The sequence below is a fragment of the Echinops telfairi genome, unplaced genomic scaffold (assembly GCF_000313985.2).
Source record: "Echinops telfairi isolate 266 unplaced genomic scaffold, ASM31398v2 ScPeMD7_29;HRSCAF=101, whole genome shotgun sequence".
In the NCBI taxonomy this organism is placed as follows: Eukaryota; Metazoa; Chordata; class Mammalia; order Afrosoricida; family Tenrecidae; genus Echinops; species Echinops telfairi.
Window position 1 is genome coordinate 6,947,490 of NW_022103926.1, and position 25,887 is coordinate 6,973,376.

Sequence of the window (25,887 nt, forward strand, 5' to 3'; positions counted from 1 at the left end):
TTCTAGCTCCAGAGGGATTTGGGATTTCACTTTCTTTCGCTGACCACCCTCAGTTTACTCTTTAATGAAATAAGAATAATGTTACTTCCCACAGCGATAGTGAAGGGAACAAGATGTTATCTTTATACCAACTCAAAGAGGCAATTTGTTTTGAGCCCAACAACCTGTGGGGTGAAAGACAGTTTTCTGTCACTTACTGAACACCAAGCACCTGTGTTCCTCAACTTTGTCACTTGGGTACCCAGGTCTGAATTACTATAGTTGTAGAAGCCTGTGCTGAGGCAGGAATGGTGACCACCGAAAATACATGAGCAGAATCTACACAGGGAATAAGCCTCCAGTGGAACCCTTCTGACCAAAAAACGAGGGATAGGAATAACCTGGCTACCAGACAGAATATTGGGAATAACCTGGCTACCAGACAGAGTATTGGAGAAATTATTAAAATAAAATAGATGAAAATGAGAAATCTGACTTGAATGATTAAAAGATCATCATTTGATCTTCCTTCGGATACACTTTGACCTTTATCTGTTTTTTCGTATTTATTGCCCCCCAACTGGGGCTTCTCTCTGCTGTATTTTGTTATTGTTGGTAGCGTTCTTGACTCTGTTATGTATCTCTCTGTTTTTCGGTATATGAAACCCAGGTTGGGTGACTCTGTAGAGACAATTAGTAGCATCAGGGTTCTTGGAGGATGGGTTCTAGGGGGTGGGGGTCTTGGGGAGCTAATATCAAGGACTACAAAAAGCAAGAGTGTTTTGAAAATGTTTGTGATGATTGTATAATATTGCTCAATATGACTAAACTATTGAATGGCTTGCTGTCTGGATTATGTCCTAATGAAATGTTTTGGAAAAAGGAAAAGAAATGGATGGCGTCCAGTGGGACAATGCCCTGGCTGATAGTGACAGCCTTGTGTCCTCTCTCTGCTGTAGAAAGGAGCTGCCATGAAAGGCTTGCAGATGACCGGGCCCATTTCTACACACTCCCTTGAGTCTGCCGTCCCCCCGGTTGGGAAGAAGGGAACGTCCGCTCTGTCTGCTCTGTTGGAGATGGAGGCCAGTCAGAAGTAAGTGCCAGGTGGACATCGATCGATCTGTCCTCGTCCCACAGCCCCAAGGGCCGTCAGTCCCAACTCTCGTGAGCATGCTCTCCAGTTGGCTTTCCTGGGCATCAGAAGGTGTGGCCCCTGTGTAAGGATTAGTGCACAGTTCACAGGACAATGTCTTGTGAAGAGCAGAGTGCCTACGAGGTGAAGTTTAGGCCAGCCTTGAAGACCGGGGCTTTCTACTCCCTTAAACACAGTCTCGGCAACCCACGGGGGTCACTGTGAGTCAGCATTGACTCAGTGGCGGTGACTTTGGTTTGTGAAGGGAGGGAAGGACTAGCCCAGGGGAAGTGAAACTTGGTGGAAAGGGGATCCTGTTGTCATGCACAGGCAAGACCTGCTTTGAGGGGCCTCCTTTACCTCCTCAGTCTGTGCTTCCAAGACCATTTAGCGGTATTCCGCACAGGGCCACATCATTGCTCATGTTGCCCTGAATTCACTGTGCACTCAGAGGGAGGGGAGAAGGCAGCGGTGTGAATGGTGGAAGAAGGGATACTGTGGGACCCCTGTATGGACGTGAAACTGAATGGATCAGAGGGGACCGGACCTCATCTGTCTGCCGTGCCTCACAGGAGTGCCACAAATGATGCTTTCAGACAAGGGCTGAGTGCGGGAGTGCGCGGGGTGGGACGTGGTTAGAGCGGCAACGTCCGGCAGCTGTTCCACTTCCTTGTAGCAGGAGGAATCCTTTGAAGGTTTTCCTGACTTAATACAGATTAAAAAGGTCGACAGGCCGCACCCCTCACCCCCGTCTCCCCACCCGCCAGCTTCACTGCCTGTCCCTGGATGATCTTGTCTCACTGGTGTCCCGTTCTCTGTCTGTCAAATCCCAGATAATCATCCTTCAGCTGTAAATATTTCAGTATGAATCTCTGAAAGATAAGCATTCTTTTCTTTTTGTAAACATCAAGGCCATGATACGGAAATGTACCTTTCAAGTGACAGCAATACAATCATACGACGTCTGGATTCGCTCCTGATAAAATGGTTTTGTTTGTTTGTTTTGATAAAATTGGTTTTTGGGGAAACAATGACAGCAATTTTTTTTTTTTTTTTGCATTTTCTTTTTTTTTTTAACATTTTATTAGGGGCTCATACAACTGTTATCCCAATCCATACACACATCAATTGTGTAAAGCGCATTTGTACATCGTTTCTCAAAACATTTTCTCTCCACTTAAACCCCCGACACTAGGTCCTCATTTTTCCCCTCCCTCCCCGCTCCCCCCTCCCGCATGAGCCCTTGATAGTTTATAAATGGGTATTTTGTCATATCTTGCCCCGTCCGACGTCTCCCTTCATCCACTTTTTGGTTGTCTGTCCCCCAGGGAGGAGGTCACACACAGCTCCATGTAATCGGTTCCCTCTTCCCTACCCATTCTCCCTTTACCCTCCCCGTTTTGCCACTCACTCACACCACTGGTCCTATAGGGCTCATCCGTCCTGGATTCCCTGTATTTTCAGTTCCTATCTGTACCAGTGTACCTCCTCTGGTCTAGCCAGTCTTGCAAGATAGGATTCGAGTCATGGTAGTGGGAGCGGATCATGAAATAGCCGGCTGGTGTCTTGGGTGGAAGTCCTGTTTTCAGCGGTGGCCCTCACTTCTAGGCATGCGTGTGTATAGGGGAGGAGGGAGGCTGGCCAGGAAGCAGAGCCCGGCTGAGAGGCTGACCTGTTGAGGCGGAGATGGCAGAGGCTGCATGAAGATGGATGGTGGTGCAGATGGAAAAGAAGGGGGAAAAAGCAGGCGGGGTGGGGGGTGGGTGAGCTAGGCTAGATTGGGCTCATGGCCGAGAGCTAGTTCCTCTTCAGAAAAGATCTTTTATCAGACCCAAGAAAGAGCCCAGAACTTTGTCCGGGTGGTTTGCTTTGTGATTAATCACAGACCTGTCCCATTGGGAAAAAGAAGAGGGAGCGTTAGGTTGCTGGGAGGCTGTGAAGTGTGGGTGGGGATCTTATTTTCATGTGTTTGTGAGTACATTATGTCCAAGGAGCCTCTGTCTGCTCAGGCGAGAAGCAGAGGGCTTCCTTGGGGTGATAGCATCCCCTGATACAAAGCATGAGGCTCAGCTTGCCCCACAGTGGGAGCAAGACACAGAGGCCCCACACTTCTTGCTCCAGAGGACTGCTCCTGGGTGGCCAGGTCCATCTCCTCAAAGCTGAAGGTAGAGAGAATCGAGGGAGCCTGATTTTTATATCACATTTGCTGGTGCACCCTTCTTTGTGTTTCTCTTTTCTTCTGTTGTGACAAACAGATTCAACAGTATTTACCGTGAGGAACAATGTTATCACAACGTGAGAAAGAATGTTTACGATGTCACCTGTAGTCCTGCTGTGTCACCATCACCGTGTTCTGCCCACCCCATCCTACTTCCTTTTCCTTTCTAGCCCTTCTCTATCCGCAGATATTCGTAGTCAGTCTTGTGTGGAGGAGAGAGGCTCCGTGTTGGTTATCAGTGTGGGTGAGATCAGCATGGGAAGCAGTAAGTTGCTGGTTAATGGTCTTCTCTGCTCCTAAACAACAAGAAGGAACCAGGGGCAGCCAAGGCAGGGTAGGGAAGAAACACCGCAAAGAGACCAGATGTTCACCGCTATCTAAGATGTCTCTGGTTATGTGTACTTGGTGGCTTGGTGATTAGAGCAGGCTGATAGGCGCAGCCTAGATCGGTCGGGAGCATCTGTGACTGTACTTCGTCCTGTGCCTGTGCAGGCTGTGGCCTCCTCCCAGCACACATGTCACTTCCCTGGTGCTCTCTTCCTGACAGAGTGGCATGTGCTCTCGTATATGTTCCCCCGGATGCATCCAGCCATTCTCCTTGAGCCATGACACACAGTACAGTCGCTCCCTCCTCTCTGAATCCAATTCCTGATCCCCAGGGGAGCGTGGAGACCAGTCACTACCTGTGGGTTGTTGTGTGTCCCAGGAGCCCCGGCGGTGCACTAGGTTATGCATTGTGGTAGGGTAAGCTGCTCTGTGAGAGAAAGATGACAATTTCTGTTCCTATAAAGATTTCCAGCCGTGAAAAACCACACGGGCAGTTCTACTCTGTCCATAGGGTGACTATGAGTCAGAATTAATGACAGTGAGTTGTATGGATCAGACAATACATAGGAAGAGTCACTGTAGTAATCCAAGATTCCTGGCCACGGTTGTCGTCCCTGTTCTCATCTGCTACTGTAGCCTCGGGAGATGGAGGGAACGTGTACTTGGGTGTGTACGTGTGGATGAGGCTGAGAAAAGACCACTGTGATGCCGTGGACAGAGAGACAGTACAGTACAAGTGATTGAAAGAAAGGATCAAATCTACAGATTCCGCTTTTTCCTATACGAATCGAATTAGACCTCAGAGTGTGAAGCAGTTTCTGTTTTTAAAGCATTCCGTTTAATGCATAGAGATGGAATGGTAGAAGGCCACCATTATGTAATTTCTAGTTAATTAATGAATTTAGCAGAAACCAGCAGTGTTTACTAATATCACCAAAAAGAGACACCCAAGACCCTTTGGGCCTCCAGACAAAAGTACACACTGCAACTTAGGAAGTACTCTTTCTTTCTGCTCAAACGTCTGTGTAGAACTTCCCATTTTCAGAATGTACAGGACCCAGAGGGCTGCATTTAACAATAAAGAGAGCAGACCAAGCCTGCTGGATTCACACTGCAGCCTGCGACGTCAGGCCATATGCATACAAGTGCCATAGTCTGAGTGAACGCTGAACTTGAATGTTCTAAAAGGAATTGTGTTTAGGACCTGGCTATACTATTATACTGATTTATTGGACCTACTGTTATTGGCTTAGTGTGTGATCAAAGTGAACCTAGGAGCCCTGTTGGTGTAGTGGTTAGGAGTTGGGCTGCTAACCAGATGGTCAGCAGTTCAAAATGACCAGCCGCTCTGAAGGAGAAAGACTGGGCTTTCTACTCCTATACAGAGGTACAGTCTTGGGAACTCAGAGACTGTTCTACCCTGTCCTATAGGGTCGCTGTGAGTCAGAGACACGTGTGAAGTGAATATTGGAAATTATGAATAGAAAGATCTTGTAAGCCAGTGGTTCTCAACCTTCCTAATGCCACGACCCTTTAATACAGTTCCTCATGTGGTGGTGACCCCAACCATAAAATTATTTTTGTTGCTACCTAATTACTGTAATTTTGCTACTGTTCTGAATCAGGCGACCCCTGTGAAAGGGTTGTTTGACTCCCAAAGGGTTGCAACCTACAGGTAAGCCTTCCTGTCTTCAGCCTTTACAAATAGATTTGCTAAGGATCCTTTTCTATTCGAAATTCCCTGTAAGGAATGTCTGTGCCCTTGAGTCACTTCTGAGCCACAGTGACCTGTAGGACAGAGTAGAACTGCTCTGTGGGCTTCCCAGACTGCAACGGGAGTAGAAAGCTCCCTCTTTCTTCTGCTGAAGCCAAGGGAGCAGGATTAGAAAAGAGTAAGCCCCGCCCAGTGTCTTCCGTCTCAGGACCTTTGCATTTGAAAAGCCATACAACTAGAACTGCTGGGAGACTGAAGGAAATAAAAGGGACTCTGGCCTTTTGAAGGAGTCCTGTTGGTGTAGTGGTTTTGAGTTGGGCCACTATCTGCGTTTATCAGGTCAGCAGTTGAAACTGCCAATGACTCCTCGGGAGCAAGCGAGGTTTCTACTCCTGTAATGAGTTACTACAGCCTCAAAACCCACGGGGCAGTTCTTCGCGTCCGATAGGGTCTCTGTGAGCTGGCGCTGACTCCGTAGCAATGGGTTTTTGAGTTTTGGCTTTTTGAATGTTGGCATGTGGTTTGCCTGGAGATGCACCTAAGCCTGGAAAGTCTGTGCCCATCACAGAACTCCACTGTCTGGGATGGCAAGTTCCAGGGACCCGCCAGGCCCACCCTTGCAGTGCTTGCAAAGTGAACCACCTTGGTTCACTTGCTGAGTGGAAACTGGGGAAAAGTCGCGATGGAGAAGCAGGTTGAGTCTGGCCACATGATTAGAGGAAAGATGAGAATGGGCGGCTGCTCTGGAGTTTAGGGTTTCCAGGCCCTCCCTGAGGGGGCTGCAGTTAGGGAGAATCTGTGAAGGCCAGTGGTCTGAAGTGCAGAGGCATGTGTGAAACTCCCTAGCTTGCAACGAGAGAAGTGGGGTTGTGACCCAGGCCTAAGGACAGCCTCACCTGGCCCGTGTGAGTGCTGGAGCTAAATCACCCTCCAAAGGTGGGTGTGTTGCAGTAGAACTTTCAGGACAGGAACCTGGGCAGTGTCTAAGAGTGTCTATCATGACAGGTGTGTCATGATAAGAAGCCTTTAAGACTCTTAATGTGAGCCACCGGAATACTTACTGAACATACAGTGGAGTATGTTTAAATGATTTCATTGGGAAGAACATTTAAGGTATACTAGTTCATCGTTAATTTTAGTGATGAGGAAACTTACTAAACCAGGCTTTCGGCCATCAAGTCAATGCTGACTCGTCTTGGACCCCCCCCACCCCACCCCAAGACTATAACTGTTTCCAAGATTAGAAAGCCCAGTGTTTCTCCCATGGAGCTGCTGATGGTTTCGAAATGCAGACCATGCAGGTCGCAGTTCAACATGGAACCACTACACCACCATGGTTCTTGAGGAGGAAACTTAGGGAAGTAAATTTGTGAATATGCATTTATGTACATTGGAATGAGATGAAAGATCAGGAAAGCACAGTTGTCTTGTGTTAGGAGATTGTGTTGCTGAGATTAATGGAGTAATTTAGGGGTGTGTGTGTGTGTGTGTGTGTGTGTGTGTTGGGCAGGGGTATTATAAGTATTTAAAGATAAGGCTATAAATACCTTCAGAAAGTGTAGACTGATTGCATTTCTCCCTGTCAAATTGAGGTATTTGTTAATATAATCTTAGTTTTCAGCATGCATTTTTGTTGGCATATTTAATAATAAATTCAGGAAGAAAATCTCCCCAGAGGATTAAAAACATGGTATTCATGGATGGAGCCATGAAAGCCCGTGCAGAGTCGTGTGTAAGCCCCAGGGACTGCCAGGAGGCTTTTTAAATTGGGCTCCATCCTGGTTTCCTATGGAGGACTTGTGATTGTTGAGGACAGTGAATGAACTAAAGGGTATGTATCATGTGGGACCTGTCATGTCAAGATGGCGTGAAAGTGACATCTTCATCTTGGCTATCATGGCTCCTTCTTGGGGAAGCTCTGAGCAACCTGCAGCCACCTGTGTTTCCTTGTTCCAGGTGCCTTGGTGAGCAGCAGGCTGCGGTGCATGCTGGTAAGAGCTCCGCTCAGTCCACAGAGAGCAACAGTGTTGCCATGACACCCACCTACGTGGACAGCCCACGAAAGGTAAGAGGCCCTTCTGGTGAAGGGCTTCCATATGATGTGGTAAAATGAGTTGATTATGCTTTCTTATCTGGTTCCTGTCACTGGAAGGAAAATTAAGGAGATTCAGAAGACTAATTTTATTTTTCAAGTACACACACAATTGTGATCAAGTACACGCCAATTGATTTTACTTTATATCTTGAAATTTCCCTATATCATGATACAATTTGCTAAAACGTGATTATTTAAAATAATGATATAGTACTTCATATAGTTATTCCCTCATTCAACTTAGTTTTTGTCGAAAGTGAAAATGATTTCTCTGATTTTCATAATTTTTGCTAATCCATGAAGTTTTGCAACTAAAATATGAGAAAAAATTTTAATGGAGGCTGTAATCATCTTGTAGAATCTCCGGTCAGCAACCTACTTAAAGGGCCAAATTAGAAATATTTTTGGTTGTGTGGAATGAGATGTAAATCAAAGCTATCGTATAAGGCCTTCTGTAATCATTTAAAACTGTGAAAACATTTATTTTCTTGCAGGCTATAAAAAAGCAGGGTCTGACCTGCTGGCAATAGTTGTGAGCCCCTGGTGCAGGCTGGGGTTTTAGAACAATCTGTCTGCAACTCCTCACCTAACTCCTCACGTTCTCTGTGTCCACATTTCTGGTAGGAAAGGGACACAACTGAAACAGTGATGCCCATGATACCTGTGTGTTGTTGTCTATTGACTTTTACCACCGCACATTGACTTCCTGGGGACTTGTAAGGACTGACACGTAGAGAAAGTAGACTGTCCCAAAGACCAAACATTAGCTTGCTGTGTGGAGCACTTTCCTCTTGCTGTCTTCCAACAGAGCACTTCATCCACATGGAGGTACTATCGCGGGGTTTGTGGCTAGCTCTGGAGTCCCAGGTGACCAGGGCAAAAGGCAACCCAAACATGCCACGCAATGGCCAATGTGGAGAACCCTGGTCAACATGTGATCAGGCTGCCTAGGGGACCTGAGTTTGCATCTCCACAGTCCACCTTTCCATTGCCTGCTTCTGGGGTTTGCAGTCATTTATAGGAAACGGCAACAAGCTGTTTGAATGTCTCATTTTTTGACTTGAGGACAGACTGTAGGAAAACAGCAACCTGGAGAGTTACCAAGGGCCATTTCTGAATTTCCAGTCCTATCAAGGCATAAACAGTCAAACGATTTTGAAAGGACAGAGGGCATTTCTTGACTTTAAGAAGATGTAAGAAAATCAGAAAAAAAGTAGCAAACAAAGTCATACCTGATGATGGAATCCCTGTAGGAGGCAAGATAAAGGATTCGGATTTAGTGTTAGATAGTCGTGATATCGAGCATCATCTGTACACTGTGTATTAAGGATGCAGAGCTAAGAAAACTGGCCTAGCTCTCAGGGTTTACAGTGTATTTGGGGAATAAGCCTGTAAACAATAATTATAGCACAGCATGAGAAGTGAGTGGTAGTGATGTACCGTATATACTCGTGTATAAGCCGAGTTTTTCAGCACATTTCTAATGCTGTTTTTGTGGTAAAGCGAGGTGCCTCGGCTGTGATCGGGGTCGGCTTACTCTCGAGGACGCACGGTTCTTACAGAAGTTGCTGTGAGGTGTCTTGAGTCAAGTGTGACTCACAATGGCCTCGCGCCCAAGCGACAACACACCACCTGGTCCTGCTCCGTTCTCACAGTCATGAGCCCGTTGTTGCAGCCCTGTGTGAATTCATCTCACTCAGGGCCTTCCTCGTTTTCATCCATTTGACCAGGCATGATGTCCTTCCCCAGGGGCTTGTCCCTTCTGATAACATGTTCAAAGTTCAAGAGTTGAGGTCTCACCATGCAAGGCGCGTTCTGGCTGTATTTCTTCCAAGATAGATTGGCTCTTTCTTCTTGTGGACTGTGATATATTCATTGGACTTTGCTCTTGTCTTAATTTGAAGGCGTGAGTTCTTTTTCAGCCTTCCTTATTCCTTGTCCAGCTCTCACATGTGTGGGAAGCTATTAAAATACCATGGCCTGGGGCAGGCTCACGCACTTTGCATAGCGAAATGGCTACGCAGAAGGGGCTCCATGGCAGCTAAGGGAGAGGAGGACTGTCATAATGGAATGAAATCACGTAGCGATTTGGTATCTTTGGGGAAATTACTTGGCTTGTGTGGACTTTCTTCTTCCTGTAAATGATGCGGCTAGGCTGATCATTAGCTTCCAAATTTGTCATCACAGAATCCTTTGTTCAGTTAAAGCATACTCTGAATATAAAGGTGCTGGTAGAAGGTTCTGGTAAATAGGGACAGGAGAGCCAGGCCTTCATTTCCTGCCCAAGAAATCTTCACAGCGCCCCCAAATCTCCCTGGAGTAGTTGATAGCCACTGGATGGGATGGAATCAGGGACCCCTTTCCCGCCGTATAAAGGGTAACAGCAGTGAACACTGGCTTTATACTTGGTCCTGTGATACCTTCCTACCTGGGTAAGAAAAGGCAGGTCCAAGCCAGAGTTTAGAGTACATGCAAGTTGTGAAGGCAGCAGTGTAGATCTGAGGAATGGTCGAGGCTCCTAGCACTGTCATTATGTGTCTTACTAGTGCTGTCAGGATTGTTGGTGGTTCAGTGGTTTAGTGCTTGACAGCTGTCTGAAAGGTTGGAGGTTCTAATTCATCGACCACTCAGGAGGAAAAAAACAACTAGCAAAGATTTATAGCCTAACAAACCCCGAGGGGCAGCTCTACTTTGTCCTGTAGCAAAGGTGGGGAACATCCAGTCCACGGACCAAACAAGGCCTTGGGCATCATCAGTACCAACTAACCTCACACACCTCACCAAAGCGATGCACTTCCAGCCATCACATTTGGGATGAGTCAGTTAAATGTTTGGCCAGTAGGGCCCAAGGATGGTGTTATAAATAACCAATGGCCCTTGGCAGCAAAAAAGGCTCTCCACTTCTGTCCTGCAGGCTTGACAGCACCCAGGTGCTTGACAGGCTTGACAGGCTTGACAGCACCCAGGCTTGACAGCACCCAGCAGCACACTGATGCCTCTTCAGAGGAGCGGCTCGGCCAGTGCCAGTCACGGAAGGCCAAAGCTGCGACCTGGTTGACTATTGAAGCCCAGGAACAGCTTGGGGAGGTTGTGTGTGCAAAATGTTTATTTGTTCCAGGAGAAGTCTTTGGAAAAGCCTCTGTGCCATTTTGCTTCAAACATTCAGTGACTGGAACCATACCAGAGGGAGCCTGGTGGCTCAGGGGTTAAAGTGCTTGGCTGCTACAGGTTGGCGGCTTGAACATACCACACTTAGCAGGAGAAAGAGGTGATGGGCGTTTTCTGTGAAGATGATAGCCTTGGAAACTCAGTGGGGCAGTTCTGCTGTTTGATAGGGTCCCTGTGAGCAAGAATCGACTCGAGGGTGATGGGATTGGGGGTTTGAACCTTAACCAGCGTAAGGCAGGATGGGCAGGTGGCTTCGTGAAGCATCTCACGATGTGTGCCTGTACATCTGTACTGTAACTACATATCTCTAGCTTCTGGGTGACGTTTTCGTTAGACAGTAGTTTAGGAGACAATATGGCTGCTTTTACGCTCCATGTCTGTCCCGAAAATTAAGACTATTTCCTACAGCGATTCCTCTTGTTCTGTCTGGCTGCCATTGTAGTGACAGCGGCAGAAGTAGAAATGTCTGGCCTCTCTGCATCTCACGCCCCAGCCAGATGGACAGCCATGAATCCTTTCTCGGCCATCCCCACCAAGCTGCTCCGTGGCCTTTCCCCGGGCGGACGGCATTTCCGAGCATGTAGGTGGGCAGTAAACATCCATACTGTGCTTTGATGAGACCCAGGGGAGCTTGGACCCCGCCCAGGTGCTTCTCCCATACATATGGACTGTCTGCTTTGCACCTTGAGTATTATCTCTTTGGATGGATTTATTTTTCTTTCTTTTTTCTACTTCCCTCCTGTGTCCTTATTTCTCTCCTTTTTATATTTTGTTTGTCACCCCCGCCCTATTCCTTCCCCTGATGGTTAACTTGCTGGTACACTTTGTTTCTTCGCTTCCTTGCACCTGCTGCTGCTTCCACTGCCGCCGCTTCCTGCTCCTCTGACTTCAGGATGGGGCCTTCTTTACGGAGTTTGTCCGCAGCCCACGCACAGTATCGGCCGCCTTCTACCTGCAGGTTAGTCCAACCCCTGGCGCCACACCCATAAATGCCTGTCCTATCAGCAGATGCCACTGGTGGGACTGGGCTGGCATTGAGTGTGAGGGGCAGTGAGAGTGGATGTGAGTTCAGATGTGTGTATTCACCACCATGGCGTTCCACGGCTGGAAGAGATGACCGAGCGTAAACAGTCATACCAGCATCTGCGCTCACGCTCCTCTCTGCCCATCTGCTCCACATCATTGACACTACATCTTTGCCACGTGGTGACATCGTCCCCCTGCGGTGTTTCTGCACTTGGAACATAAAGTATGCTTCCTTAGGAACTGAGCATTTATTTTCTTCCTCCCAGTAGAGCCAGATTAATTCATACCCATGTTCGACAAGCACACAGTTGCTAATCAGCATGTGCTAGACCATTGGCTAACAGTATGTGGATGGTGGGTCTCAGAAATATAGAACAGACTTCAGGGGAGGGACTGGTGGATTGTTCAAAAAGTATATTAAAAAATTATTTCTTTAAAGTTGCAGCTGATTGCAATAGGAAGAACAGCTGCTGAGGTTGCTTCTGTACAACTACATGCCGCAGACTTTTGGTTTCTTCGCTTGAAGGTTCAGGGTCACGGTTTCAGGAGACAACCCAATTAATTGGCCCAGTGGTATTCTTAGTGCTTCTCTTCTGCCTCCCAGCTCATGGCATAGTGCCTTGGGTCTGGAATGCTTGCTTATGGCTCCTCGAGGCACAAGCACCGGTCTCTGTTCATCTCTATTCAGCAGAGGAAGGAGAACTCAGAATAGGAAGAGGAAACAATGTTTACCTAATTGCTTCCATGAACAACCTGCCTCTTTGCTGTGAGACCAGAACTGGATGGTACCCAGTTCCCATTACTGAATTTAAAAGAAAAACAATTTCTGTATGTAAAATGAATGACATTGATTACACTCTTCAAGGTCCCAGTTGTTCTACCACTGCTAACATGACCTCAGCCTCCTTCCCCTTTCCACTCATAACCACTAATGACTTCTGGTTTCGTTCTTTCTTTAAAAAATTATTTTATTGATTGGGGGCTTGTACAACTCTTATCACAATCCATCCATCCATCCATCCATTTGTGTCAAGTACATTTGTACATTTGTTGCCCTCATCATTCTTAAAACATTTTCTTTCTACTTGAGCCCTTGGTATCAGCTCCTCATTTTCGCCCTCCCTCCCTGCCCCCTCTCCCTCACAAACCCTTGATGATTTATATTTTATTATTATTTTGTCATGTCTTACACTGTTCGATGCTCTGGTGTCTATATATTTGCTTCTTTCCTGTGAGATCAAACAGTATTGCCCTTTTGTGACCTATTTCACTCAATATGATGTGTTCAAGTTTTTCCATGTTGCTCTCTCCACTTTTTAAATGTCTCCACTTCTTCAGGCACCTCAAGATTAATAAGGAAGATCACTGCTTAACCAGCAACAAGGACAATTCTCAGTTTGAAATGAAATGAATGCTAGAAGAGGCTTTGGAAATTTCACAAAATAGGGATTATGATCCTGAGAGAGTTGGTGTTCGAATGAGGCCTCTTTTCTCTTTGGGAGCAACTTTCCAATTCTTCTTGCTTTAAAAATTTCCATAGTTTATAGGGAGCTCAGCATGCACCCTTTGGATCCCAGAGTCTGTCAGTGGAAAGGGATTTGATGAAGTGATCATTGTCTAGCTCTGGTAGTTAAAGCTGCATAGAGGCACCTGGATGCACCGTAATCTCCATCCACCTTCTCACTATGTAGCAACCCTGCAGGATGATGTGACGAGAATTAAGTTCTTTTAGGAAGATTTACTTTTGGAAGACGTAGGACATCACAAGAGAATTTTATGTAGAAGCTCCTAGGAGGAAGAAAACTTTACCAGCCAGCATGGCTGACCTTGGTATTTCTTGTCTGCTGCGTGCACATCAAGCTTTTTAAACGTTTCCTGCACATGAGCTTCCCAGGAATGTCCATCAGGGTAGCAAGGACTTCTGGGAAATGTAGTCCAGAGATGTTGTGGGTTCAGCACTTGCACTGTTCAAATCTTCACCTTCATCTCCCTTCCCTCATTTCTCTCCTGAGAGATTTCATACACATAATTCTTTATGGGATCAGGTCTTTCCTTCTGTAGCTGCTTTCTGTTTATATGGGATATAGATAAGGTGACCAGACGTCCCGCTTTTGGCGGGCCAGTCCCGCTTTTTAACAATTTTTCCCGCATCTCATGCCGTTTTAAAAAAGTCCCGATTTTTGGAAAGAATGCAGGACAAGCTAGGGTATACGGTTTTCAGCTGCCATGTGGCTATTTCGCCAGGATATGAGTTTTATCAATGGTGTCCCGCTTTTGTCCCGCTTTACCAATGTTAAAATCTGGTCACCTTAGATATAGAGGATAATCATAAGAGCCTATAAGAGTAGCAAGAAATCTCTCCTAATTTTAGGGAAGCAAGCAATTCTTTTCAGGTGGAGGTGGTTGACTGGATGCTGTGAGTCATTCACAGGCGAGGCTTGTTTGTGGCCTGCAGTCTGGGCTCCTCAGGAGTGACTGGTCTGTTGTTTCAGAACAACAGCTTGTCCTAGGGGAAGTTCCCAGTTATGATAATGAGACAAGAGAAAAGGAGGAACAACAATACAAGATGAACTGCACGTATTACTAAACATTCTCCCTCCACTCAAAGATTTTTGATGTTTTATTGTAGTAACAGTAGGCGTTGGTTGGCTCTAACAGGCAGAAATGAAAGGACAAAGAAAGATAACTACTTTTTCTTCTTTTTTCTAGTTCTAAGGACACATTGATGCCACACTTCCTAATTCCTCTGTGTGTGTGTGTGTGTGTGTATCTGCATCTATCTGTGTGTGTGTCTGCATCTATCTCTTTCTGTAAAGACACTGCCTCCGCTTGCTTTTCCTAGGATGATGTGACCACCTGTGTAGTTTGGCGGTTAGAAGTATGTCAGTAGAGAGAGTACTGAAGAATAAGCGCTTCAGTCTGTCTCTTTGACACATTAAAGGCACGGGATGGAGACAGGGCTCTGTTTGCACGCTGCAGCTTTCTGCAGAACAAGTGCCTTCTGGTTTCTGGCACTCATTTCCTCCTCTTGATCAGAGGTTGAAGGTGGCTGGTAATTAACCTCCACTTTGCTGGGTCCAAGATGCTGGCCTTAGCTCTTTAAACTTACCATGGCTCTTTAAACTCACCATGCTGGTTTCCCACCGGGTACCATCTTGTCTGACTTCACCAGCAGACGTCACGGTGTTCATTAGAGCCTCTGTTCATCACTCTGTTCCAAGCCATTCTTTTTCCTCTACTATTACTGAATGTTTTGATCTGAGACTTTGGGAGAATCCTAATCAAAAAGGGGAACATACAGAATGGAATATCAAATTCTAATGTAATTTATACCTTCTGGAGCAAAGGAGACTGGTGAATCTCCAAAACTTTGCCTTGAGATAATCTTTAACTTTAAACCAAAAATATCCCATGAAATTGTCTTTCAACCAAAAAGTCAAAAAAGAAGAAAACCTAAACAAATAAACCCCTTGTGTATCATCCAATCCTAAATAGTCGTTTAACCTAACTACTAAGTAATCTGTATGTTTGTATACTGGGATGGTTTGTGTGTTACTGTCAAGCTGGAAGCAATGTCACCAGAATTTCAGGTGCCAGGAGTCCTGAACAGGTGTCAGAGGTGCTTTCAGACCAAGGACAGACTAGGAAGGAAGAAAGAAAAAGTGGTTCCTTACTGAGGATTAGCCACTGAAACCTGTACTGCCAGAAGATGAGCTCCTCAGGTTGGAAGGCTCTCAAAATACGACTGGGGAAGAGCTGCGTCTTCAAACTAGAATTAATCCTATGACAGGGATGGGGCAAAGTTTATAGACCTCATTAATAATTACAATGCATGCGAAGTAGGAAAATTGGAAGTGATCCAAAGTGAAATAGTATGCATGAAGATGGATAGCCTAGGCATTAGTGACCAGGACTGGTAGAGGCCATTCTGAATTAAGCATTCGTATGGCTTACTGTGCTGAATGACAGGGTCAGGAGGAATGGCATCACATGCATCATCATAAGGAACATTTCAAGCTCTATCTTGATGTACAGTGCTGTGATAGGATCTCTCTGTGCCTACAAGGAAGACCAGTTGATACACGCTGTTACTCCGATGTATGCAGCAACCACTAAAGCAGTGATGATGAAATTGAAGAATCCTACATTTTTCTATCTGAAATTGATCAAACATGCAATCAAGAGGCATGGATAATTACTGATTGGAATGCGAAAGTTGGAAACAAAGACCAAGAATCAGTAGTTGGAATATATGGTCTTGGTAATAGAAATGAAGCTGGAGATCGCATGGTAAAATTTTTCAAGAATTTCTGTGTTGTAAATGCCTTTTTTCAGCAATATAAGCAGTGACTCTACATGTACACCTCACCAAATGGAATATGCAGGAACCAAATTGACTACATCTATATGAAGGGATGATAGAGAAGCCAAAACAAGGCCAGGGCTGACTTACTGTAGAACTTGCTCAGATGCAAGTTCAGATAGAAGCTAAAGAAAATTAAAACCAATCCACAAGAGCCAAAATACAACCTTGAGTATATTCCACGTGAATTTAGAGACCATCTGAAGACTACATTTGATGCATTGAACACTAATGACAAGACCAGCATGAGTTGTGGGATGACATCAAGAACATCACATAAAAAGAAAAGGACATTTAAAAAAAATCATTTTATTAGGGCTCATACAACTCTTATCACAATCCATACATCCATCCATTGTGTGAAGCACATTTGTACATTAATTGCCCTCATCATTCTCAAAACATTTGCTCTCCACTTAAGCCCCTAGTATCAACTCCTCATTTTTCCCCGTTCCTCCCCGCTCCCCCCTCCCTCATGAACCCTTGATAATTTATAAATTATTATTTTGTGATATTTTGCACTGTCCAATGTCTCCCTTCACCCACTTTACTGTTGTCCATCTACCAGGGAAGAGGTTATATGTAGATCCTTGTAATCTGTTCCCCCTTTCCAACCCACCCTGTGTTTCCAGTTCCTATCTGTACCAGTGTACATTCTCTGGTCTAGCCAGATGTGTAAGGTAGAATTGGGATCATGATAGTGGGGGAGGAGGAAGCATTTAGGAACTAGAGGAAAGTTGTATGTTTCATCATTGCTACATTGCACCTTGACTGGCCCGTCAAGGGGATGTCCAGTTGCCTACAGATGGACTTTGGGTGTCCACTCCGCACTCCCACTCTTTCACAATGATAGGATTTTTTGTTCTTTGATGCCTGATACCTGATCCCTTCGAAAACTCGTGATCGCACAGGCTAATGTGCTTCTTCCATGTGGTCTTTGTTGCTTCTGAGCTAGATGGCCGCTTGTTTACCTTCAAGCCTTTAAGACCCCAGACACTATATCTTTTGATAGCTGGGCACCATCAGCTTTCTTCACCACATTTACTTATGCACCCATTTGTCTTCAGCGATTGTATGGGGAGGTGAGCATCATGGAATGCCAGTATAATAGAACAAAGTATTCTTGCATTGAGGGAGTACTTGAGTGGAGGCCCAGTGTACGTCTGCTACCTTAATACTAAACCTATACATATATGCACATAGATCTATTTCCCCATTCTCATATATAAATATATTTACATATGTACATGCCTTTATTTAGACTTCTATAAGTGCCTTTTGCCTCCTAGCTCTTTCCTCTATTTTCTTTCACTTTCCTCTTGTGTCCCACTATCATGTTCAGCCTTCATTTGGGTTTCAGTAGACAGACCTGCGGAGATAATAACATGCACAAAAACAAGACAGAGAAAAACAAAGTAACGAAAGAAAACAAAACAACAAAAAGCCAATGACAGAAAAACAACAACAAAAACTAAAAGGAAAAGCTTGTAGTTAGTTCAAGGTCTGTTTGTTGGCCTTTAGGAGTGTTTTCTGGTTGAGTCTGTGGGAGGCCAAGTCCTGGCCCCAAAGTCTGTTTTTGGTATTCCCTGGGGAGTACGTTGCTCTGTTCCTCTTGCTGTTCTGTTCCATGCCCTTAGTGTTTTGTCTTGGTGTGGTGGGATCAGATGGGGCAGAATTCCCACACTGTCTTTCCAGTGTTGTCCCCCATAGGGCTAAGGGCCAGTGACGGATGTCATGTCTCATAGTGGGGCCGGCCATGTGGTCTTCACTGTGGATTGGCTGCTTTGAGTGGGAATATTGTCCTCAAGGCTTGGTGGGCCAGGATGTGCTCCACTCTCTCTTCCTTCCTCTTCATTTGCTCCTGTGTGCTCTGATCAGACATGTCCCTCTCCTAGAGCTGGAAATTCAGTGCTGTCCTCTGAAGTAAATTCTTCTGGGGGGAAGGGCAGGTGTCCACATAGTAGTTCAGATTGGGGCCGACCCCTCAGACCTCTCCACTGGTTCTCTACGAGGCCTTTTATTTCTATAAAGATTTACAACCCCAAAACCCACAAGGGCAGTTCTCCACTGTCCTGTAGAGTCACTATGGGTTAGAATCAACTTGATGGCAGTGACTGAGAGTGAACGATGGGAAAATATTGAATGCTGTAGGACATATCTAAAGAAGATGGAAGGAATACAGAAAATTACTGTGCCAAAACGATTGGTTGATTTTCAGCCACTTTAAGAGGTAGCATATGATCAAGATGATGAGCGGCTATAACCCTGACACACATCTTGACATCCACCATGTAGTATGCCATTGTTCTGTGTGCAGAACTGCCTCTTGATCCATATACAGGTTCCATAGGAGCACAGTGTACTGTTCTGGGATTCCCCTTTTTCTCGTGACTACAGTTTGTTATGGGCCACACAGTCAAATACCTTAGCATAGTCAATAAAACACAAGTACACATCTTTTTGGTATTCTCGACTTTCAGCTAAGATCCATCTGACATCAGCGATGATATCCCGTGTTCCACATCCTCTTCTAAATCCATCCAGAACCTCCCTGTCTTTATATTGCTGCAACTGTTCTTAGATGCTCTTCAACAAAATTTTACTTGCCTGTAATATCAATGATACTGTTCTATAATTTGGGCATTGTTGGGTTTCGTTTCTTTGGAATAGGTGCAAAAAAGGATCTCTTCTAATCATTTGGCCCAGTAGCTGTCTTCCAAATTTCCGGTCATAGATGAGTAAGAGAGTGGTCATCTTGTTGGAATATTTCACTTGGTACTCCATCAATTCCTGGTGCCCTATTTTGGCCTAATGCTCTCAGTGCAACTTGAACTTCCTTCCTTCAGCATCATTGGTGTTTGCTCATATGCTCTCACCTGAACTGGTAGAATGTCCACTAGTTCTTTTTGGTACAGTGAATCTGTATATTCTTTCCATCTCCTTTGGAAACTTCCTGTATCAATCTGTAGTTTGCCCGTAGTGTCTTTCACTATTACAACTCGATGCTTGAATTGTTTTCTTCAGTTCTTTGAGTTTAAGATATGCTGAGTGTGTTACTCTGTTTTGGTTTTTCAACGCTAAGTCATTGTACATTTCAATATAATATTTGAATTATAGTGCTGGCAAAGAATATTGAAAGTGCCATGGGAAAAGTACCATGCCAAAAGAGCCAACAAATCTACCCAGAAGGAGCACGGCCAGATGCTCCTTAGGGGCAAGGATGGTGAGAGTTTGTCTTCTGTCAGGAGAGACCAGTCCCTGGAGAAGGACATCGTGCTTGGTAAAGGAGCAAGGCAGTGAGAACGAGGAAGACCTTCGACAAGATGGATTGCCACAAGGCCTGCGCTGATGGGGCTCAGACACAAGAACGGTTGTGAGGGCGGCACAGGACCGGGCAGTGCTTCATTCTGTTGTGTCCAGGGTTTCGGTGAGTCCGAACCGCCTTGACGGCACTAATGGCGCAACATCTGATCCAGAAGCCATGGTATTGGAAGCATAAACCTCGTTTCACTGAAGGCGCTAGCAAGAAGCAAGGCTCCAGAATTTGATGGCGTGCCAATTGAAGTGTTTCACCAAATGGGTGCAATCCTGGAAGCCAAAATTTAGTGCCGATTTTCTGCCATCTGTTCTTTGGTGCCTGCTGCTATTCTAGCTGCCGTTTCTGTCCAGCCTACTTCTAGGACTGGACTATTCAAAGAATGTATCTGAAGCTTCCTGAGAGAAGGGTGAGCATGTCGGGTGACCTCGGTGTGAATGTCAGCCACCCCACACTGGTATGGCCCTTCCCCCAGCCGAGCTCTCTGAACCCCAGGCTGCTCCTCGGTAAAATGCGGTTCACAAGTTTGCTCTTTTCATAGAGTTGCAGTGAGAGTGGAATGTGCTGAAGCATCTGTTGTGGTCCCGTTCACAGTGAGTGAGTTCTTCATCCATGAGTCTGCGTGGGTGAGGGGGAACAAGGAGAGGTTTGTGAGGAAGTGAGGGGCCCGGTGGGGGCTCATACAAATGAATGAGTTGGTTGGATCTGTGCCATCATCTCTCAGAGTGGGCCTAAGATCGGTGGGCCGAGTGACCTCTCCTGCCTCATCTAGTGATGTGCTGCGATGAGCCTGCTGCACTTGGGCAAGCAGTCAGTGCTTCCGCTCGGGCCGGCTTGTGCTGTTGCTCCTCTTCTCAGCTCCTGCTGAGGAGGGTGTCCTGTTGGCCAAGGGTGCTAGCCGGCCTGGCCCTGTGATTCCACTAAGGGAAGGAAATTCTTGTACAGTGGAAGCAGACATCGATGCACTGAGGGTTTCAGGTGAGAGGCTGCACAACCTCTTGGAAAAGGGCCCTTTGTGCCACCGATTCGTCATTCTGACAATGACTGTGTCTAATGACCAGAGCACAGCTCGCCAGAAATGGGGTTTTATCGTTACAGAATTACGTAAGAATTTGGAAAGTGTAAGAAACACTTGGTAATGGAATTGTCCTTATAAATTAGTCTCTCGGTGTCTTTGGGCTCAATTTGGAGTCTAACAGGACACTGAGGGTCAAGGAGAGTGGCCCCCAAAGGCCTGACCCAATGTTGGTGTGTCTTCCTGCCTGTATCCCCCGCTGCCCCTTACCAGCGGCTCTCACTGGGAAGACTGGCTCTCAACAATTCAGAGCCCAGCAAATCATATGGGATTTGCCTGGCAAGGGTCTCTGGACTTGTCTGCTTCTCTCCATCGCTTCTGTTACCACCACCATCTTTGTATGCCCCAGGCAACTGTTGTTCACCAGGACTCTGCTGCTGCCTTCTCTATGCACCCCCTGCTCACATCCTGGCCTCTTGTCTGCTTTCCATCAGGGTGGCCTTTGAAAATATAAAGCAGATTATGCCACTTTGGAATAAGCCTTTCCCTGGCCTTCTCCCTCTGAACATAAAGACCAGATTCTTAGGATGGCCCTAAGGATTCCACATGATCAGTCTCCTTTCTCCGTTTCCAGCCTCTACTGCCATCCTCCTCATCCCTCTTGAATTCCAGGTGACCAGGGCCTTTTCTCAGACCTCTGTAGTGACCTCTTGAGTTCCAGATGACCAGGGCCTTTTCTCAGACCTCTGTAGTGACCTCTTGAGTCCTGGTGAACAGGGTCTTTTCTCAGCCCTCTGTAGGCTACCGATTTCCTTTTTCCATGGCACCTCTGTCTGTTCTGTTCCTTCTGATGGTACCTAGCAGCTGCGTGCGAGAAACACTGGGTTTTCTACTCCCCTGAACAGTTAACAGTCTCAGAAGTCACGGGCAGTTCTACCCTGTCCTATAGGGTCTCGCCATGAGTCAATATTAACTCGATGTCAGTAAGTCTGGTGTTTGATGTTGGTTTTCTGGGGATCAGGACTGTCCAACAGAGCTTTCTTTAAGTGTGGAGATATTCTGTATCTGTACTGCCCCCATAGGGTAGGCACCAGGCTGGTTACTGAGTATTTGCAATGTGGCTGGTGCAACTGAGGAAACTGTTGCCTTCCCCCCCACCCCCCCCACCCCCAGCCAGTTAATGTACATTTAAATAGACCTACCTTATTGGATAGTACAATTCTAGATATCATCGAGATACTGTCATTCCACACTTTTATACCCTTTCTGTTTACTATATTTCGTGATCTACTTGTTTTATCAGTAGTAGTTTCATCTTTTTTAGAGTGACAGGAAGTTTAAGATAAGCTAGCGTTCAGAACGAGGAGTTAGAATGGCTATGTGAGAAAGAAGGCTGTAGCTAGGGAGAACACGCCTCTAAGTGAATGCCAAATGCTGAGCACCTATTGTAGGTAGGGCTGTGTCACATGCTGTGGGAGATACAGAAATGAGAAAACCATCTTCCAAACATTCCTTATTTAATGATAGGCTCCCTCAGAACAAGGGGTTTTGTATGTCTGTTCCATAGATCACATTAGTTCCAGAGTTGAGCTCATAAAATTGATTACATGCATGCATTCATGAATGGATGAAAAACACAAACCAAACTCACTGCCATCGAGGCGATTCTGATGTAGAATGACCCGATAGGACAGGGTAGAACTGGCCCTGTGGGTTTCCGAGACTATCACTCTACGGGAATGAAAGCCTCCTCTTTCTCCTACAAGGCAACTGGTGCTTTCAAACTGCTGACCTTGTGGTTAGCAGCCCAATGCATAACCACTGCACCACCAGGGCTCCTTGAATAAATGAATAGGACACCTTTATTCTCAATAACGTGATAGGATCTGACATTCTTGACAGGAAAATTAATTAGGGACCTTACCCTTTTATCACCAGTAGGGTTCCCTTCCTTTCCTCTTCAACCCCCGCTCCCCACCCCTCCCGTTCAAAACTGATAAAGGGGGTATCAGAGAAAGAGAATTTTGATTTAGGACAGTATAACCTCCTTCCTTGAAATTATAAAGTTTGGGAAACATCCTGGCTGTGGGTCTGAGTCATTCCCACGCTCTCCTTTATAGAAGTCACATGGGATCTGTCGTGGGTCCCTTTAGAATGCATCTAACAGCTCTGAGGGAGCCAGGAGACTGGAACCCAGGGACATCCAACAGTGTCTCCTTATAAGACAAAGCAGTTTGTTTCTATCAGAAATGTGCCGAAGAGCTGGGCTAGCAGATAAGGCTGCCTCCTGCTGTCTGGTTATCCTCTAACATGAGAGGGTGGAGGACAGGCAGCTTGAGTAGGGCACTCGTGGAGGTCCTTATTGATTGGGACTAATTCCAGGCAGAGCTACCTCCCCCCCCACCCCACCCCAGCTTTAGGTGTTTGGAGACCTGGGGAGTGGGATGTGGGAGTGGCAGGCTTGCTGCTGCTGCTGAACTGTTGTTTGGTGGTTTTAAAAATTAGCTCAACTTTAGCTGCTGCTTTTATTTCTTTATTGCCAATGCCCTCTTTTTGTTCTGGGATATAGTTGCTAGAGCTCTCCAGTCTCCTTTCCTTGTGGCTGTTTCTCTGTCTTTGTTTTTTGTTTTAATCGTTTTATTAGGGGCTCATATGACTCTTATCACAATCCATACATACATCAATTGTGTAAAGCACATTTGTACATTCATTGCCCTCATCATTCTCAAAACATTTGCTCTCCACCTAAGCCCCTGGCATCAGCTCCTCATTTTTCCCCTCCCTCCCCGCTCCCCCCTCCCTTATGAACCCTTGATAATTTATAAATTATTATTTTGTCAGATCTTGCCCTGCCCGATGTCTCCCTTCACCCACTTTTCAGTTGTCCGTCCCCCAGGGAGGAGGTCACATATAGATCCTTGTAATCGGTTCCCTTTTTCCTACCCACTCTCCCTCTACCCTCCCAGTATCGTCACTCACTCCACTGGTCCTGTAGGGCTCATCTGCTCTGGATTCTCTGTGTTTCCAGTTCCTATCTGTACCAGTGTACATCCTCTGGTCTAGCCAGACTGGCAAGGTTGAATTCGGATCATGATAGTGGGGGAGAGGGGGTGAAGAGGGGGGGAAAGCATTAGTCTTGAGGATTATAGGCCACATGTCCTCCAGAATGTCCCAGAACCTGGATTTATCTAGTGTTAGACTCCGAGGTGATAATGCCTTTCTTGTCACTTATCTGCAAAAGCTTGAGACCCACCCAGCAACACTGATGGGGTTGCTCACTTGTTGGCCAGGTTGTTCACGGTAAGTTACTCTTTTTCCTTTTCCCCTCCCTCTTCTTTGGAACCAAGTCACCAAGTTTGACCCATTCTCAAGAAGTGTGAGGAGAGAGATTAGGCTGCTCCTTCTGAAGGAGGAATGTTGATATCTATTACAGGTAGTCCCTGCATTTACATTCCAACTCACAGTTAAAAATCAGCTGCCATCAAGCCGATTTATGTTAAAATGTTTAGGTGCACGCAATGGTTTGTAATAACAAACTGGCAGTACTTTATGATAGTCATCAAAACACTATTTTGGCTACTGAAATATTATAATAAAGATGTTTTAGTGTATCTGTGTTTCTTTTATTTTTTTTAATACATAGACAGGTATGCTTCATAGTATATACTAAGACAAACATCAGAGGCACTGATAATATGAGCTGTACTTAACTGTTTTGACTTAGGTGCAAATTCAACTTAAAGACAGACTTAGGGATGGAACTAAGTCACAATTTGGGGAGTGCTTGTAAATGGAATCCTGTAAGGAGGATTTGGGACAAGGTCCCTAAGATGAAATACATCTTAGGCAAGCACCTGTTTGTGCCTGGCCCTTTGTCATTTTGTCCCAATCTGCTTTTCCTTGTTGTTTACCCTTGGTCTTATTCCAAAAGGCTACTTCAAGTGAATGTGGACATAAGGTAATCCCCAGAATAAAACTGACTAAATGGGAAATGTCAGTCAAGTTTTGTGCTAAATTTAGCTCCTAACTAGGTAGCCGAAGAAAAGCGTGACACGCGTGTCTCGAGGTTCAGCGTGATTCTGGTGGACATGCACATCGAAGAAAGGCGTTTATGCCGCAACCTGTCCACCAGTGGCAGAAGTTCTGCTTGTCTATTATTTTTCAGATGCTATTTAAAAGGTTCCTTGTTAAATCTGAAGATTTCATGCAAGTAATCATTTCTAGCTTAGCCCTTATGAAATGGCAATCCTAATACATGCTCCAAGGTGGATGAATCTTGAAAACTCTATGCTGAGTTTCATGTCAGTCCCCAAAGGACAGATATTGTGTGAATCTGCTTCTATGACATATCAAGAACAGGCAAATTGGTAAAGAACAAGGTTTATATATTAAGTGATGACCAGGGATGGGAGCGAGGAAGAAAATCAGGAGTCCTCGCCTAGGGGTCACCGAGCTGCTCCTGGTGGAGGTAGGATCATTTGGAAATGGATAGTGGTTAGGGTTGGACAACCTGATGACTAATCCACTTCACTGATTGCACGTGAACTCCGTGATCTTCAATGTCGCAAATGTTATATATATTTGGACCACATTGAAACATTAAAAAAAACAAACAACCATAATTCAGAGTAGTCATAAGATAAAAAGAAGCAATGCACGTGAACTCCGTGATCTTCAATGTCGCAAATGTTATATTTGGACCACATTGAAACATTAAAAAAAACAACAACCATAATTCAGAGTAGTCATAAGATAAAAAGAAGCAAGTCGTTCAGAATAAGTAACTCTTCCTGGTATGGAAAAACCAACCGCAGACCCCCTGCCGTGGAGTTAGTACTGACTCATAGAGACCCTTTAAGACGGAGTGGAATTGCTCCCGTGTGTTTTTGAGACTTTAACTCTTACAGGAGTAGAAAGCTCATCTTTCTTTTTTTTCAATTTAATCATTTTATTGGGGACTCGTACAACTCTTCACCATCCATCCATCCACTGTGGCAAGCACATTTGTACATTTGCTGCCATCATCATTAAGGCTCATCTTTCTTTTGCTGAGTGGCTGGTGGAATTCCTGGTCTTGCATTCAGCAGCCTGACGCACAGCCGGTACACCACCAGCACACCTCCTGGTGTGATAACCTGAATTAAATGCCTTTCCATGCAGCCTGTTGAAACATGTGTTAGGAAATTATGGACCACATTGGGCCCGCCATCTGTTTTTGTAAAGAAAGTTTCATTGGAACACAGCCACACCCATTTGTGCTGCTTATAGCTGCTTCATGCCACAGTGGCCGAGATGAGCAGTTGCAACAGAGACCACATTAAATATTTACCCTCTGACCCTTCACAGAAGGCGTTCGTCAACTCCTGATAAGAAAGGTAGCTCCTTAACCAAATAAAAAACCCAGACTCACTGCCATCTGGTCTAGTCTGACTCGTGGCCACCCTACAGGACAAGATAGAACAGTCCCTTTGAATTTCTAAGACAGAAGCTTCTTTTAAAAATCATTTTATTGGGAGCTTTTACAGATATTATAA

At 45.5% G+C, this 25,887-nt stretch overlaps 1 protein-coding gene across 1 annotated transcript in view; it reads left to right on the top strand.

The window, feature by feature from the left end:
- DEPDC5 (DEP domain containing 5, GATOR1 subcomplex subunit) overlaps window positions 1-25,887 on the top strand; it is a 148,722-nt gene that overhangs the window by 90,582 nt on the left and 32,253 nt on the right. The window contains exons 31-33 of the mRNA XM_004716736.4: window positions 939-1,072; window positions 7,327-7,435; window positions 11,526-11,591. Of these exons, the coding sequence (XP_004716793.1) occupies window positions 939-1,072; window positions 7,327-7,435; window positions 11,526-11,591 (309 nt within the window). The remainder of the gene's footprint in view (window positions 1-938; window positions 1,073-7,326; window positions 7,436-11,525; window positions 11,592-25,887) is intronic.